The sequence below is a fragment of the Eriocheir sinensis genome, chromosome 17 (assembly GCF_024679095.1).
Source record: "Eriocheir sinensis breed Jianghai 21 chromosome 17, ASM2467909v1, whole genome shotgun sequence".
NCBI lineage: Eukaryota > Metazoa > Arthropoda > Malacostraca > Decapoda > Varunidae > Eriocheir > Eriocheir sinensis.
The window spans coordinates 4559406-4578179 of record NC_066525.1 but is presented as its reverse complement, the minus strand read 5'-3'; the positions used below and the strand labels follow the sequence as shown (position 1 = coordinate 4578179).

General features: G+C 40.4%; 1 protein-coding gene across 15 annotated transcripts in view; it reads right to left on the bottom strand.

Annotated features, from left to right (window-relative positions):
• Positions 1 to 18774, bottom strand: part of LOC126999808 (voltage-dependent T-type calcium channel subunit alpha-1G-like) — an 86812-nt gene that overhangs the window by 37667 nt on the left and 30371 nt on the right. For 12 of the 15 annotated variants that reach the window (XR_007753611.1, XR_007753612.1, XM_050862788.1 and 9 more), the window contains 3 exons: positions 18509 to 18733; positions 6760 to 6916; positions 5078 to 5233 (listed from right to left, as the gene is read on the bottom strand). Coding sequence is in view for 13 of the 15 variants with exons in the window: in XM_050862788.1 (XP_050718745.1) it covers positions 5078 to 5233; positions 6760 to 6916; positions 18509 to 18733 (538 nt within the window). In the remaining 2 variants the exon portion in view is untranslated. Of the gene's footprint in view, positions 1 to 5077; positions 5234 to 6759; positions 6917 to 11205; positions 11324 to 18508; positions 18734 to 18774 lie in introns of all 15 variants that reach the window. The other 3 variants (XM_050862791.1, XM_050862796.1, XM_050862801.1) reach the window with 1 other exon arrangement.

Below are 18774 nucleotides of genomic sequence, written 5' to 3'. Positions count from 1 at the left end.
CGGGGCAAATTTGTGGTTTTACCGTGTAGCAACGACGGGCCAAATTTGTGCCATGATATAAACCCCCCAAAATGGATGATACATAATCTGATCACAAATGCTTTGATATATATTATGAAATGATTTTTTGTGTGAGGGGTGATTTTTTTTCTCATTTTTCTTGCTTAGAGGGACCATTAAGAAACGTGATCCCCACTGCTACCAGGTTAACACACAGCTTTATGCAGTGGTGTGTGCACAGCAGTGTACATATGGTGTTTATGTGACGTCATGTTTCAACGGACCAGCTCAGCTCTCTCACACCCCACTGCCTGTCTTGCTCTTTCCCTGCCCTCTAAAGCATGTGAGAACTATCCTATGCAACTTCTTGACCTTAACTGCCTCTCTTTCAGAAGGGTCGCCAACCCCAAACTCCTTAGTATATTTTCTCCACTTGAGGTCAAAGAAAACAGACAAACAGAGAGAAATAAACATTCAGAAGGCAATACCGTATCATGAATGCAGCAGGAAACAAAGGGATGACTAAAATCTATGCTTTCAATTCTTAAATAAAAAATATATGAAATAACTGCACCACCTGGAAGTATGTCAGAACAAGGGTATCCAAGTAACACACTATATAGTCACATGATATGAGATTCCACTGTCCGAAGAAGAAAAAGGTGACTGCTGCTTGCTAGTGAGCTTCTGATAAACTCATACAAAAATATAAATACTGGAAGCTGTTCAGTAAAGAAACTTATGGGGTACTCTATAGATATCTCTCATGACAATGAATTACAGATGATTTATTTATGTATTCATTCTGCACGAGATACAACTCTTAGAAACAAAGAGGTTATTAAAGTAATATGTGTCCCAAGTGTAGCTATAGAAATAAAGAAAAATCTGTTTCCTTAAAGACACTGTGTTAGCATCTGATGAGTTAATATTATGCCCTCGCCATCCTGAAGAGGTAATGTATTTGTCCAATAAGCTGAAATTTTGCTTATAGTATAATGATATATCTTATTGTTTGGTAATATTATTTACATGTTTATTTACACAGGCAAAACAGACTACCACGTCCACACGCACACTCCCACGCACACACCCACACCCACACGCCTGCACACACCTTACATACAAGGAATCAATACATTTTTGTTTTTTTTCAAAATGAATGTGTCTCGTAAAATCTAGACTAAATTCCATGGCAAACAAAATCCTGTACATAAATCTGCATCCTGACATGAATCAATACAAAGGTGTAAGTCAAGCGCTGCCTTTGGTTCGTCTTTTCTGGAGACCTGACCCTGTGAAGGCAGTGACCTGACCTGACAATATCATAACAAGGAACTTTGTCCTTGAATGCTTGGCTTTTGTGACACCACTATCTCGTCTGCTAAAAAGTTTTGCAACATCAAAAGAAAAAGATGTAGAGGAAGGAAAAATCCTGATGAATTTTCAACCAAATATGAAAACATTGCACTGGACAAAAAAGTTCAAACATAACAATCATGTATAGAAAGCTTCAAAGGAACAGAAGCAATAAAGATGCCACTCCTGTGTCTGGTGCAGAGCGTTGAGGTGGAGGAAGGGAACGAGGGCCGTCCATGGAGACCCTTGGTCCAAGAAAATACAGAGAGGAGGAGAGGAAAAAACCCCCTCCCAATAAATGCAGAAGTACTCTGTATCACAGCTGTTTGCCAAATTCAGAGGGAAAAGATGCAAAAAATCAAAGCTTATGAAGTGCTTTTGCTTGTTGCATTTCAAGAGAAATATTGAGAAAGATATCTGTTCAATGTTGACTGTCTGGTGAGAGTCATGTGCATGCCAGCTGACTGGGTCCCTTCAGAATGCCAGTCAGGTGCAGGACAGCAGACACGTGTTGCCCAAGTCAAAGTACTGAACACAGCGCAGACCACAGTGAGTGAGTCCAGTGTGGCGCCAATGCCTAAAAGCTACCATCTTACACTACCTGCAACCGGAAATCAGTTTTCTTCCATGGCAGCAGACGGCTTTCTCGACCCGTGATCTGCCAAGAACCGTTGTGCCCTGTTAGAAGGGGCGGTGTGACTACAGTGGCTCAGCCGTGCGGCCTCCTGCACCCAATGCAAATTCTTGCGGATTACTGGACTTGAGATTTTGCAGTGTAGTAATTTCCTTTTTCAAAATGTTCCATCTTACCAAGATGTTGCTATTTCGCCAATCAGATCAATGGATCAAACTTTGATTTTGGCATAATTCACACAGAATACCAAACCAATTGCAATGTTAATTGTTATGCTGCAAATGAGCATGAAGTAAATGTATTATAATATTTAGAAATGCTGAAGTGTCATATGTAGGTGTGTGTAGCCTGGAGCTTTTGACACCAAAAGCAACAATAAACAGCATGAACAGCAAATGCTTATTAACATACAGAGGAAGAACATTACAGTTCTGAAGATAACATGAATAAACATCCTCCCCCACACACATACATACACACAAACATACAGCCAAGACTACCATGAAAAATATATCCTTAAGAGAGCAAAACAGTGATACACCAACAAGACAGTAGACACTACAGGTAAGCATAAATAAAAAGGCTGAGCCCATCCATGGTGGAGCCTCTGTTGTCTGGATGGCTCACAGGGGGAGGGACGGTTGCAGAGTCTTGGAGGGTTGGGAACTAATCTTTGTCTGACTTATGTAAAGGGGTGACATTGGAAATTTGAATAAAATAGCAATATAGACTAACTAATGCTTTTACACAAGTGGATAGTTATTGTAGCCCTGCTGGAGGCCTCCGTGTGACCGCCTGAGGCTGATTAGTAAATACGAGTGTGAGTCGGCTGTCATCCGTAACATTTTGCTGCACGTTGCATCGCAGCCGCCAGTCAGGTGCTGAGGAGATGCTCCAATAATTATGAGTCTGAACCGGACTACCAGTAAAACTATTTCTTTGTTTTTTATTGATATAATTATAAATGGTCATTAATCTCATCATTATCATTGTAATTATTATATGAAAATTTTCATTACTATCATCATTATCTATAGTATTATTATTGCTACTATTTTGAATGGTGTGCATTATTATTATTATTATTATTATTATTATTATTATTATTATTGTTATTACTATTATTATTATTATTATTATTATTTATCATCGTTATTACTATTATTACCATCATCGTTATCGTTTTCAATATTAATACTGCATCATCAAAAATATATGTAATGAAGTTTACAGAATGATTTTCCTAGCAGCGGGGCAGACTCAGTAACACTTTGACAAGCTCACACGACACCAGCTGGCTGACAACAGAAAGTGGCGCATAGCAAGCAACATTTAAGAAACATTCATATTACTTAGATTTTTTTCTCTGCCAGCAATTATCTAACGCCAAAATTTCTTCTGACAAAAATCACTATAAAAATGGAGTTGTATTATGCATTATTTATCTATTTTTATAAGTGTAGTGCCAATTTTATCAACTGAGATTTTGTTTTTGCTTATTGCATTTATACTTTTGAATACTGTTGGAAATGAATTAATACAAACACACTCTGAGCATAGCCTGTATATCACAACTGGGTAAACACACACACACACACACACGCATACACACACACATGAACGCACATCTCACACACACACACACACATACATACACGTTTATTCAGAATTTGTGTTTTAATTTAGTAGTTTGGTGATGACAGAGCTCTCAAATTTGTAGGCATTTCATAGTGACGAGATCTAACTTTCTCCTTCTGAAAAAATCCTACACGTCTCCCTAATGCTACTCCGGTAATGTAAGATAAAAGCAGATACTGAAAACATGTCATGCTTCCAGACGTCTTTACACAGAGAACATGAACACATACATGACCCCTTCAAACACCAGCACACAAGAAGCTGCATAAACACTCAAGTAAAATATGAGGAGGAAAAGTAAATATTTCAATTCCAGTGGCATACAGATCTGTCAGAAACTAAGGTACACATTTTTTTCGCCTTAAGTGATATAATAAATTCAAAACACAAGAGTCTCCTAAGGAAGAGTATAAATATAAACAGCCCTATTCGGAACTTCTTGATTGATTATGTACTATGCTCAAGAGTCAACGAGGGGGTGAAAGTCATTGCAGCAGAGCAGAACAGGTCGGTGACAAGGAGAAAATGACTCTACGTATGTGAAATATTGTGCAAGGAGCGGGTTATATACTGTGTGCTGCGATATACAGTCATTCACTCGTGTGGGACTGGAGGCCATGTTGAGTATGTATAAGTTCTGGTTCTTAAATTCAGTGTTTGCTCTAGCAGGACAAGCTTCCAAGAATGGGTGATGGATAGGGTAAATTGGGGCTAAATAATGAATGGATGATTTTGTTTAGCCTTAATGAGGAGGATCGTTGATATGTAACATGCAGCAGATCCTCTCTTCCGTTGCATTGTTATTTGTCAGTGAGTGAATATTTGATCTGAACTCTGATTTTCAAGAATGAGTCCAGGTCACACTGAAAGTTGTCTGAATACTCATTGATGGCAGGCATCCAGTCTTACAAACACAGCCTTGTTTTAAACTGCTTGACTGATGATTTTCTTTTGACAAATACTATATCTGTAGCTCTTCAAGTAGGCTTACAGTTTCAATAATATGTCATAGAAACTTTGCTATGTAGTCTTTTATAGTCAAACATTGGGCCAATATTTTTTTTGTTAGCTTCATAAGTATACAGCTCTCCAATAAAAATTTGGTAACATACGTAATTATAAATTAGGGATTTTTCAATCTTAATTATTTAGTGTTTAAGCAAATGACTGTATATCAGTAATTAAGGGCTAGTTTTACTTTCATGATGTAGCATTTTATATTATATACACAAGCTAGTTTAGTTGACATAATTCCAAGCTTTTTCCACATTTACTTTAGAGCAACTTCAGAGTTTATGAATAAAAAACAAGACTAAACAAAAACTCAAATTAAAACAAACATATTCCTCTGATACCAAAAGAAACTTGATTTAATCCTAGGCATCATCAGGCTGATCCTCGCAATGTTATGCACGGGAGGTCAGTCAACAGGACAGGCTCGCTTACCTCGGCAGAGAAGCCCTCCACAAGGATGGCCACCAGCAAGTTGAAGAGCACATAGTTTCCAAAGGTCATGAGTGCCACGAAGTAGAGGGAGGCCCAGTGGCTGGTCTTCTCCATGCCATTGAAGAGCACAACATTCCAGTCCTCCTGGGTGAGTATCTGTGGTGGGAGGAATGACAGCGTGGCGGTGAGTATTTTTTAAGTGTGGTGATTATGGTGGAAAGAAATGCAAACAAAGGTCATTGCAGTGTGGAAAGGTGAGCCATGAGTTAGTTTTCCTTAGAGGAGATTGTCTATGATTTTTTAAAGTTTAGCCTCATAGCATAAGTGTGAGTGTGAAATGAGTAGCTTAATACATTGTTCAATAAGGTAACAAATTATGTCTGCAACGAATCACAAAATATTCTGGTTTTGGTTTGTTCTGAGGATGTGTGGAAGTGAATGAATCATCTTTGAAAACAGAAAGACATAATATACCTACACATTGTTGATATACTGACTATGCATGACTACTACATATTTTAAGTAATTTTATAATGTTAATCTTCTTTGAACATTCACATGGATGACTCTACATACATAAACAGTACCACATCCACTCTCTAGATGACTAAAGTTGTCAATGCTTGTCACATGCTTGGTCAGGGAAGGCAACTAGGCACTACCTAAAATATAATCCTCTCACAGGAAACTTCTGCAAAATGGTGTAGTAGTTTACATACAAACTGCAACTTACCACGTCTGCCAGGGTGACACCTCCTTCAGAATTGGCTTACCAAGTATAAAAAAAACTAAATGCAAGACTATCAACATATTTATGGAACACACTGGGTAATGTTATGGCAGTGTAAATAAAATGTTCTTTTTGGAAGGCAAGGCATGGAGTAGCTACAATCTCTGAGAGAAAACAATTATTGGAATTACCATACGTCTTCAATAATTTAGAAATGACTTCTCAATATGTAGGTATTTGCAATTCACAAGATAGCGTGTGTACGAATGTGTGTGTGTGTGTGTGTGTGTGTGTGTGTGTGTATTTACCTAGTTGTAATTTTACAGGGCCTGGGCTTACGCTCGTGTGGTCCCGTCTCCGTATCTATAATTATCCAACTTTTCCTTGAAACTTTGCACACTCTTTGCCGATACTATTTCTTCACTTAATCTGTTCCAAGGTGTGTGTGTGTGTGTGTGTGTGTGTGTGTGTGTATTCTTTGCCAGATTCAAAAGAAATCACATGAGTGTTGCTTGTTTTCACTCCTGTCTCAACACACAAAAGACACATTAAGGAAAACGTCTGAGGGAGAGTTGACTTTCTTCCGTCTTGCAAGATTGAAAGAAACAATTTTGATCCTGCGCTAAAGAGTAATGAGCAAGACCCTTATTCTTGTACTAATTCTTAATTCTTGTTGTACACTAATTTTGTGTTTACTGGCAACATGAACTTCATGCTTCAGCTATTGAAAAACAACAGTACGTACAAGACTCTGAAATAAAAACAAAATAAGTACATGTAACCAAACTGGACATCCTGAAATGAGCTTACAACAAATTTCTTTAATTAATATTTTTTCCTGACACAAAGAACTGCCTGAAGGATGGAGACTACTGACACAGAGTGGGTCAAGGGGCACGGCACACCAGCCACAGCAAAAGGGAAGAAGACTCCTCCGCCCTCACTCACTCACCTGAAACACAGTCACCGTGGCCCACAGGAAGTTGTTAAAATGCATTCTTGTGCAGAGACACCCAGACTCAGGGTCGAGAATCTCCCGGCACGTGCATTCTCCACTGCCATCCGGTCTAATGCAAAACTTTCCACCAAAGAGAAACATGCCTAGCACACTGAAAAGTAACAACGGACATGGGCAAGGCTTGACACAAGATGGACAAGTGGGAGTGTTAGGGCAATTCAAGAGTGACCTGATATGACCTGCACACACAAGCAGTGGTGACCCAGGCTGACCACACACTGAAAAAAGGTGAAGAGGGGTGACAATGGCCAAACACATAAGAAAAAAAATTCCTGTGACCGAGACTGACCAGAGGTGACCTAAGGTAATCCATTACATACAGGAGTGACCTAAATGAGAGATACAAGACCGTGACACACACACATACAGAGGCAAAATGGTGATTGAGCAGCAATATTAAGTCTATGAAGATGGTTTTGAGGAAGGCCCAGATTGCTGTCAGGCAGCCACTCAAGGAAAAACACATGAAACAAGAAACTTGAAAATGCCCACTTAAAAAATATTTGTTTAAAAGTGATATAGACACAGAATGCAGATGACATAAAATAAAAACATACTGATATGATAAATCAAAAGATATGTGGAGAATACATTCATTTACCAAGGTTCTCAAGTGTCTATAAGGGTTTTACTCTTACATTTATAAAGGAAAGCTTAGCTCTTTAACATGCCATTCAAAACCAAGTCTCAAATAGTTTGCTTGGAAGGAAGTGGCTTTACCAATGAGGAGGTAACAGCAATCTCTCTCTCACCAATGATACATGATACATACAATGGTAGGTACTCTAGTGTAAGCAGCAGCAGCAGCAGTATGTAAACTATTCAGACTTGCTGTGTTATCAGTGAGGTGATGCATAACCAACAGTACATGATGATCCAGTGAAGGTCATGTTTGAAGGTGACAACAACATGAGCCATGAGGAGGGTCAGCCTGAGGGTGTCAGGGAGGGTCACCAGAGGGGCTGTCAGGCTGGGTCACCAGAGGTCACAGCTACAGGTGTTAGATGCCTCAGGTGGGTTGTTAGGAAGGCCATTTAACTATTTCTGGCAGATCATTGGATTTTGTCACTGTGGAAGCTGTTCAATTGTGATTAATAAAAGTAATGACTTAATAATGACTTGCTAAATCTAGAAAATTACTCCAGTGAATTGTTATATATCTACAATTCATCTACAACTAGAGATCAGCAAGCTTCCAGCAGCACTCCACCAAATGGTCCTGGACAGTAATAACACACACTTTAGATAAAAAGTAAGTCTTACAAGATACATGTTCCTACCTACAAAAAAGTCTACTTGGAATACATCTGAAGATAAAAGTCATCAGAAGACATGTTAACATCCTTCAACAGTGGCATGGAATATATATGGTTAGTTAAGCTGAGGTCAAAGTACTGCTGACAACGGCTGCACTATCTACTACAGCAGCTCACTACCAAAGTCCAGCTCACGTCAGCATCACTCTACAAACAGTAACACTAATACAGCTGTCTACTGGTATACAAGGACGTGTTTGAGGACCCACAACCTCCAGCGCTACATCTGTCAAGTGCCAGTTCCTGCTTCCATCACACAGCTAGAGGACATCACTGTCACACGTGAGGCTGGGTGCCACGCTTCAAGACACAGTACAGGGCTTCCTGCCACACTTGCACAGATACGACTGGCAGAAAACACTGCTCACTACCGGTGTGCATTCAACTTGTCTCTTGATATTATTGGAGTGAAATACTAAGTGTCTTCCCTGTCCTTCATGCTTCTTTCCTTGTGAATATACTCATTAAAAGATGAATTAACTCATGCACAATATGCATCAATATTGATGTCTTCTTTATTTGATTGGTTCAGGTATACTACTGAATTTTACTATGAAAAGTTTACAATGAAAAAATAAATTAATCTTTTATATTTCATTCATTTAAGTGTTCTTTATATCAACAGTAACATGTTTCCATACTGACATGTGGTGCAAGGCTCCACAGCTGTTTGTTTCCCCACAGTTCTGTGTTTTGTTTCTTAAAGAGAAAACTTAAAAATTATGTCAGCAACCTCTTGATATAGAGAGCGTGTGTGTGTGTGTGTGTGTGTGTGTGTATTTACCTAGTTGTATTTACCAAGTTGTAGTTTTACAGGGCCTGGGATTACGCTCGTGTGGTCCCGTCTCCATATCTGTATTTGTCCAACTTTTCCTTAAAGTTGTGCACTCTCTTCATTGATGTGTGTGTGTGTGTGTGTGTGTAATGTATACCTTAACCTTGAAGGTGTACATGTTACTTTTGATTCTTGATCATATAAATAACAATAAAAAAAACAAAGAGCTTTCCTCTGTGAACTACACCGTAGCTGAGTGCATTCTACATAGCTTTATGCATGAATCTTTTGTTGTTTCTTTAGTCTTGAGAAAACAAAATAAAGTAACTATTCTCATTGTTGAAGCTTACGCCTGACACAGGCTGCCGCAGCAACCTGTTGGGTGAATGAGTGCTGCCTTCAAGTGCTTTGTTGTTAGTTACTGATTTCTTCGTCACAGTTTTAACTTGTCCTGACCTGACCACACCTGTAGCTCCACCACTGATAGGAAAACATAATGAAACTAGAACTGTACAGCTGCCTGTTAGATGTTTAGGCTGCATCATTTTCATGAGTGACATGTTACCATCCTCACTCCCAAGCCTGCCTCCTTCACTGGGCCTGGCAGGACACAGACACTGGTCACTGCAGAGGCACCAGCGAGGGAGCACAGCACCAGGTGGTGATGGCAGTGAAAGTGGAAGGCATCAGCATGAGCTCCAAGGCTGGTCTACTGGTGATGACACAATACTGAGATTGATCTATTGCCCGCTGCCATCATTGTCCAGCAGCCGTCATCCCCTCACACAATGGCTGCCTCCGTCTTGGCCCGCCACCACAAAGGCATCAATGATACATGTTTCGTTTTCCTGCTTTCCTGACTGATGTTTGGTGTAAACAACACAAATATATACTTTGAAACTAAGTCCCGTTTTACTGACATTTTCAAGTTTCTCATAGTACTTCATGCTAAGTGATAAATAACTGAAAATTATTAATTGTCATAGACAAAACAAAACTGTGATTTCTTTAATATCAAGCAAAATGCATCCTACATGAGAACTGAAGTGTTTAAGTGTGTCTTTGGTTAATGCATGCTCAGTACATTATAAAGTATTTGGTTATCTTTCTTGTTTTCAATATTATGGTATTGCTGTGCAATATTATCCTGGATATAGAATATAAGTCATGCTCTTTGGCCACATTAAGTGTATTTTTAAATTTATTAAAGCTTTTCAAGCATTTTATTTGCTAACTGTAGGAGATAAGAAACCTATTCAGTAAAGTCTTCATAAAGCAGAATGATCAAGTTGCTTGCTACTTTTCCTCTTTCTTTGATGCCTACAGGAAAAAGGTTAGCAAATAAGAGCAGCAGAGGGATGCAACTACTGGCAGCTGTCTGAGAGGCACTGCACCAACATACGCAAGCCACCAAGACTCTAAAGCAAGGTAATCGTGCGGGCATCCCCAGACAGGTGACCAAGTGCAGAGAGAGTGATGCTCAAGCCAGGCGTCCAGGTAGTGGTGATACAGTACACACCTGAAGACCGCGGTGTGGTGTTGGTGTTCGCGAAAATACTTGCCGAGTCCAAGTCAGGCTAACAAGGAAGTCGTCATTACCTTGATCTGGAGATTTTTATGGGGACCAACCCTCTACATCCTTTCACTCAGCGTCTACCAAGATGTTCTCATTGAAACCCAAAAGCTATGATGCACTGATGCACTGCCCGCTGTTGACCACCTCACAGTTTGTTATGATGTAGCAAAACCATCAGCATCTATTTTTACTGGTGTGCTTATAGACTTACAGGACATTAGTTGCAGTGAATATTATTGGCATACCTAGTGCCTCTAACATATAAACATTCATAACTTTTACTGTAGATGTGGTGAAAATTTAGAAGTTAAATGTACTGTAATCATTTAAAGAATAAATGGACTACTTTTGAGTTCAGTTTCTTTGTGTATGGCAGCGGATGAAGGTGAGTGACAAATGGATTCAAATATAATACAGATTTGAGGTGCGTTTGAATTTTTTATCTCTTATAGGAGTCATAAAAGTAGCAATCTTTTCATTGTTCTGCCAATTAAGTGAAAGTAAACAGTATGAAGCAGTCTGAAGGACAAATGTTGCCGTGGTCAACAGTGGGCAGCCACCACGACATGTCTCTGTTAGTAGGTGGCCAGACGGCCTGCTGGCTACAGAGTGACAGCATGCAGAGACACTGTCCTTCACACACACCAACACACCCCCTCCTCGGGGACAGACGTACACCACAACCGCACCACACTCTCACACAAAGGCAGTACCTGGAACACGGTTATGCTGGCCCATAACAGACTGTCAAAGTTCTTGCGGTCACAAGAGGTTGAATTGTCCTCATTCTGTTTGCAGAATTTGCAACCGAAAAGATTCATGCCCAGTATACTAGAAAGAGAGGAAAAATGAGTGAACCACAACTCAGCTTGACTTAAACAATAAACTGGAGTTTCTAAGAATGGAAAAAGAGAAAATAAGTGAATCCCTCTCCCAGTCAAATTGAAGGAAAATTAGCAAACATGTATAAAGAGAGAAAAGGAAACAAACAGTGAATTGTCTCACTCTCCGATCTTGATCAGCTTAGTGTCTTGGGCAAAAAGAAATGTTTGAATAGAATATACGTCAGTTTAATTGATTTCAGTTACTTTCTATATAGAGCTCTTGTCTTTCCATGTCTTATGGATTTTTAATTATACTGGTCCTGTTAAAGATCAACAGCACAACAATATAAATAAATAAGCCATACAACTCTGGCGCTGAGCAGCATGAGGGGAGGGAGGGCCAGGTAGGTGGGCAGGGCCAGCTGAGTGGGCAAGGCCATTGAAATACAACTGTTGGTATTTGGTATTATTTGGCTCAATAAAAGAAATGACTGGCCTCTAAATCATGTACAACCTAGAAGATTATATCAATTTAGACTAAGAATACTGTTATTTATATTAAGGCATCTATCCTTTAGAACAGTTTAGATTTTGCTTATAAATCTCTGTAATGAGTTTTTATTCTCACTTAAAAAATCCTTAAAAGATTCTGCCTCAAAAGTTCTTAACTAATAATAAGACTTGATTCTCACTTGATGATCTTCATAATGAAAGGGTTTAGAATTTCACTTAAAAGATCTTCATAATGAGAGAGTTCTGCTTCTGAGCTTCAAAGATCTTCACAATGAGAGAGTTCTGCTTCTGCTTCAAAGATCTTCACAATGAGAGAGTTCACTGAGTACTGTACAAGCACATTTGCATAGAGTGACCAACATTGCCAGATTGTCGCACTCTGCCTCTTATGTTCGCCGATTTCCGACCCAAAAACTGCTTACATCACCCAAATAACTGCCTTCATATATAGTTATCATTTAAATGGTTAATCACTGGTGCTTCTTGGTAACAGTTACGGGGCAGAAACTGGTAAATACGCGGCTCTGAGTACGACAATCTGGCAACGGTGAGAGTGACCCATGAGGAAAAGAAATAATGAAATCAGGCTCACATACAGAAACATACACTAGTTCAGAACCTAGAACAGAAGAAACTCATCTGAAATTTCCACACTGTCCTTGTGAGACTGTGAGCAAGGTTGGGGAGCCAGGCAAAGGAGGAGGAGGAAGAGAACCACTAAACCTACATGGTGTGTGCGTCTGCCGTGGCGGTGGAGAATATACAAGAGGTAAGAGGAGGAGGAAAAGCTTCAACTGAGTATATAAAACACCCTGAAAGAAAGAGAAAACACTACTTCATTAATTTAAAGACTTCTCGTGACTCTTTCCCTCAAAGCATCTGGGAAACAAACTTCAACTAAGCTTTCACTTCAATCTTTTTATAAGCTTTTTGTTGTCATGTGTGTTTCTCATCAAGAGTGAAATGTAATCCTTCACAACCAGTCACTATCAATATGGAAATGCTTCACTCGATTCTGCTTTGTTTTCTTGTCTGTCTCTAAAGATCACGAGAAGCACTGATGCCTAAGCTTGCTTGCTGTAACTCCTCACCTATGTTTGTGTTCCTCTTTAATTTTAATGAGGCAATACAAAGCTTCACTATTTCACTGTCTCTTAAAATGAATACAAGGCAACCATAAATCTATAACCCCAATCCTCGTGTGAAATTCTTGGTATTCCCGAAATGACTTCAAAGATACACAAAGTTACAGAGTGTTGCAAATGGACTCGGTCTGGTGAGAAAGCCGTGGAATATGTATGGTGCTGTCTTGGTAACCACACATGTGAATCAATAATCAACAAACTACTGATGAACTATTATTGCCAGAGTTCCATGCTGAGTGATGCATTAAGTAGAGGGTGTCCTTGCTCAGAGAAGGTGGTACCCTAAACCCACGATTCAGAATAATGAAAATATGCCAGGAATAACGGACAAAATCTCTATTAAAGGGGTTTACTGTGTTTCTTGGGTTTAAAAGAAATAATTGTCAAACCATAATGAAGTTTTAACACCTAATCCTTAACGTCTTCATCTGAGGGAGTTATCTCAAATATTTTTTAACTGACTCAAGTAAGTTTGGTCAGAGAGGCTCAAGGTGTTTGTTTGCTCGCTATGAGTGATGAGGAATATCGTTTTGTGTGGCCGCTGATGAATTAATGAGAAAAAAAATGGGAGCTGGTAATGCTAGCTCGCCGGCAACTATCCTCAAGAGACTAGAGGCAAAAATCATAACCTTGCTCTATAAATATTGTCATAACACATCACACTAAGATCTCTCATTGCCATCCATCTCCCAATAGCAATCCCACACAACTCTTCCACTATTATCCTAGCTCCTCTTTTTACCTTTACCATGAACGCACACCCTTAATAGCAAAAGTAAGCTAATATATATAGATTCTGACAAGTGCAGTTCAGAATGACTGGATTATTTCCATTACTAAAAGATAACTTTTTCACGAGCATCAATCAATGGCTGCAACACATTCTTAGTCCCTGTGCTAAAAGAACTGTCTTGGCTAATCTCCATTGCACCAGTTCTCAATAGTATGTGACACTTTACTGTATGTCATCAGCTTATACATGTGCTGTTAGATTGAACATGCCAGAGAAGGGGTGCCAGGGTATGACTTCAAAAGAATAAGGCTTCCTAGATAGATTCCAGGATGAGGTTTCATGAGGGATTCCACCAAAGATCAGAGAAAAGATAAATGATGGTCATTCACAGGACAGAAGGAATCAAAGGTGTCCTAGCTGCCTTGCTGAGCTGATCCTGCCCAAAGAGTCCCTACTGCTGCTTCTAGTTAGTTTTAACAAAGATTATTTAGATTTGAGAGGTTAAGTCGATGTTTACTGTAGATTTAAGTGAGTTATTAAATAACTCAATTGATAATAAAAATAAACATATATAATAAATCTGAAAAGAAAGAAAAATAACAATGAATCATGACAATAGAATCTGGCAAGGCAATATTTCTGTGATTCCACAAGAGGAGATCTCCTTCAGTCCCTTCACACACACAGGCCCGGGAGTCCTGAGGCACCAACACGTGGAACACAATGTAACCTTTCTGTGTACTAAGAACACTCTGAGGAAATACACACATCACTTCATTTTCAAGATCCTTAAATGTGAAACTTCAAACAGAACTCTGGAAATATTTTCTATGGAAATGGTGGTCACACACACACTCATACATACATGCACACACCCACCCACACCCACATCCACACATATGATGTGCATGTATGTGATGTCTGTCACGTACATGTTGTCACTACGAAGTGCCCATTCCTTTCGGTGGCTTAATGGAGAGCTGTAAAAGAACAAGGCCAACACATGCACGCACGTATCAATGAATGGGGGCACATGTAGGAAGAGTGTTGCCTCACCCGCCCTTCCAGGGAATTCCAGGGGGTTTTCAGAGCAAGTCTCCACGCAGGGGAGGCGGTGGCCGAGTGGTCAGCGTGAGGGCGTGGTGAGCCCATGGACCTAGGTTTGAGTCCCACCAAGACACACTGATTTCTCAAGTCATCGCCAAGTGGCGGAAGATTACTATCCACACGCTGCCCAGATTTTCAGTCAACCCGAACTTCAATGACTTAGGTCAAGAGGAGCACCGGGGGGCAGCATGGGCCAAGCATGAGTCATATATCATGGCAACCACTACAAATAAAATTTTCCTGCACCACTAACAGGCTGGGTCATCAAAGAGGCCCCTCAAGACAGCCTGCCAGTACTACAGGCAGCATTAAAAAATCAAAAAAAAAAAAAAAAAAAAAGGCACATTTCTCATACGAAGACTCTCCCATCAGGATCCATGATTTGCTCTATCCTTGAGCTGTGGGTGTTCCCCACTCAGAATTATCTCTTACAGAAACAATCCAGTGAGCGTGCCACATGTGGATATAGCTGGAGTTAGTGTCTCATGGAGTAGTTGTTGATTTGACACAAAGTCATTCCAGCTAAGATTCTGCAAAAACATTTATTACCAAAAACATCCAGCTTGGAACAGCTCTGCACTGATGTTAGAAACACAAGCTGCCTTTCAATCCCTCAACCTTGCCACATCTACTATGACCTTGTCAATGAGGGTTGAGTTTAGTCAATGAGTGGATCAGCGTCCAGTATTTGTATACCAGCGTTGGGAGCTGCCCACTTGGAGGGTCTGGGATCACAGCTGCTCAAGGAAAGATGTGGCCAGTCCCTGGGCTGCCCTTCCAGCATTTCTTTACCATGTTCAAAGGTCTCTGATACCAAGAACCTACAATTCTCCACAGTATAGCTCTTACAAAATTCATAAGGAGAAAACTGTTGGTGTTGGTGGTGGCAGCCATGAAGGCAAACACACAGCCCACCGCCACAGCCAGCCCTCTCAGTGCCAGCAGCAGCCTTAAAGTTGACCAAGACAGTGAGTTTGTTCCGCGAGGAGCACTTGTCTCTATGTAGCCTATTAAGTAGGTAGAGTTATTTCCTTTGCATTCTTTGTGTCCACTCAATCAGGCACACCACAATCACCCAGATTTGTTGTTTCACAATTCTCATTCCTTGAATCACCCTCTTCTTGCTGTTCCTCATTCCATTTCCTTTCTTTTCCTCATTCTTTTTTTTCTTCCTCATTTCATGAAACCTTTCACTGTCATGTACATACACAGGAATACTTATGTAAAATGTAAAAAAACAATTCCACAACAATTAAGTATTTAACAATAATGAAAAAAATGTTGAACTGTGCACTGTACAGAACTTTCACACAGAAAAAAATATTGGTAACACTACTCACTCAAATGATAAAAAAAGCTCTGCATTGCCTCTATGACAAGGAAGTCCCACACTACACTTGGTTATGCAAAGGTATAGGTATTCTGCACCATGTATTAAAAACAATGTTCACCAGCATGGCAGCAAACCTAGGTTAAAAATATGGGTAGCCTAGGAGGTTTATGAAGCTGAAAAAAACTCTTTATATTAAACAAGTGTCTAACTAAAACACTGAAGTCACTGAGGTCACTGAGTGGGGGGACGGAGGGCGGCACACATGAGGAGCCTTCCAGAAAACGTCTGCCACTCATTGGTGTTGTTGTTCCTTCTGTGGCTGAAAGTTGCCTGTGTGTCATACTCTACTTGAATGATTTATATTTCATCTGAATCTTTAAGTTTCAGCATCAGGACTGGTTCTAGAGGGGGCTCAGGTGTGTGTCGGGGGGCAATGTGGCGGCAGACCGGGGCCTGAAACCTCATCATCATCATCAAACGTGTGCTTCAGCCTTTTACCCATAATTAGACATGTAAGTAAATTGACATGAAAAACTTTAGCACTTGAAAAAAAGGTGATGTGTATGAAGATAGTGACCCACCTATATTTGTAGCAGTTCCCCATCTAATGACACCCATCTAGAACCAGGCAATGATCTGCGTCTCTGAACTTTATCACAATCTCACAAGTTTCAGCCACAGTGTATGGAGAGAGTTCCCGGAAAGGCCTCACATGTACCGGCGTTAACGGGGGAAGTGTCGTGTGAGCTAAGTGGTCAGCACAGGTCACAGGGAAGTGAGGGGGCCACTGTGAAGGGTCACCAGACAGAGGGAGCAAAACAATGGGCACCTCCACAGTCCTCGTGAGTCATGTGGCGGGTCAAGCGGCTCACTGCACTACCATGACAGGGCGCTAATGGGACTGATTGGGGGGCTGGATGGGACTAATTGGACTGGACTGGATGGTGGCTAATTGAAATGACTGTTTGGTGCTGTGAGTTAGACTACGACTAGCAGGTCACAAAAGTTCACTATGGTGTCTTTAGCAAGTTGTTTCACTCTTCATTCATAAAGTCAAGCTTGGAAAAAAATAATGATAAGAAACAAACGAGTAAGCAAAGGAAGGCACCTGAAAATGCAAAAGCAGTTAAATGTTGCATAAAAAGAATAATAATGATAATAATGAACCTGAAACTGCACACCTTGGTAATCATAGCTTCTGAGTATTAATGTTTGAAAAGGTGTTGCAGGATAAATCTAACTTGCACTCAGAGAAAAAAGGCTCCGGACAAACTTAATTCTATAGCTTGTTATTAAAGAAAGCTCAAGGAATGTGAACTGAAATGATATGTGATTCTTAAAGGCAGATTCTGAACTGTACTTTTAACACACTGGTAACTATATTAACCCGGTAGCAGCGATAGGCCAAATTTGTGGCTTTACCGTGTGCCAGCGACGGGCCAAATTTGTGGCCTTACCATGTACCAGCGACGGGCCAAATTTGTGGCCTTACCGTGTAGCAGTGACGGGCCAAATTTGTGCCATGATATAAACCCCAAAAATAGATGATACATAAACTGATCACAAATGCATTGATATATATTATGAAATGGTTTGCGTGAGTGATGATTTTTCTCATTTTTCTCGCTTAGAGGGAGGGGCCTTTAAGAAACACGATCCCCGCAGCTACCGGGTTAACTGGAGTACTGTGATCCTTGTTATCTACCCTGTTATCAACGTTGTTATCCAGCATCACTGTCACCCCATCTCCCGCATCAAGCAGGGTTGGGAGGTTAGAGAATTAAGAAGCAAGAAAACAGCTGAACAAAGGAAGAAATCACGCAAAGAAAACTGGACAGACGTACTTTCTTTCTCGCACACACATACACACACACACACACATACACATTGGCATATTCATCATCAACATCAATGCATTCTATTTCTCATTCAAATCAGCATTAACCAAACCTCAAAATTCTGGATCAATTCTCTTTTCAGATAAAGTATTGCAACTGATAGAGTAAATTTCTTCTTTACAACTCAAAGGCCAAGGCAGGCAATGGTTGGCAACTGAATACGGCAGTTTGGTGGTGAACGGTATGGGCAATGTTGCCAGACTGTCGCACTCAGCCGCTTATGTTTCCCGACTTCCTACCCAAAACTGTCTTCCGGGCTCCAATAACGAAACTCATTTATAGTTATCGTTAAAAGAGCTAGATCCTGATGTTTCTTGGCAATAGTTAGGCGTCAGAAACCGGCAAGAATTATGCTCTGAGTACGAGAATCTGGCAACGGGGAGTATGGGTAAAGAATTTTGACGTTTGAGAGAATTGGAGAGGAAGGAAAGAAGTAAAGGCTATGAAAACTTGAGACACTTACCTGAAGATGAATATAAAGAGAATGAGGAGAGAAAAGAATATGGCAACGTTGTCCATGGTGCGCAGCATGACGAAGAGTTGGCGCCGCAGCTGAGGCATGAAGCGCACCAGCTTGAGGATGCGCAGCAGACGGAAGGTCCGCAGCACTGACAGGCCAGAGCTCTGACCCGCCTGCTGGTCCACCATCAAGGTAGAGCTGGAGTAACTCTCGTACATCTCCACCACACTGTAGGAGACCACCATGGACAGTGAGGGACCAAGGCAATA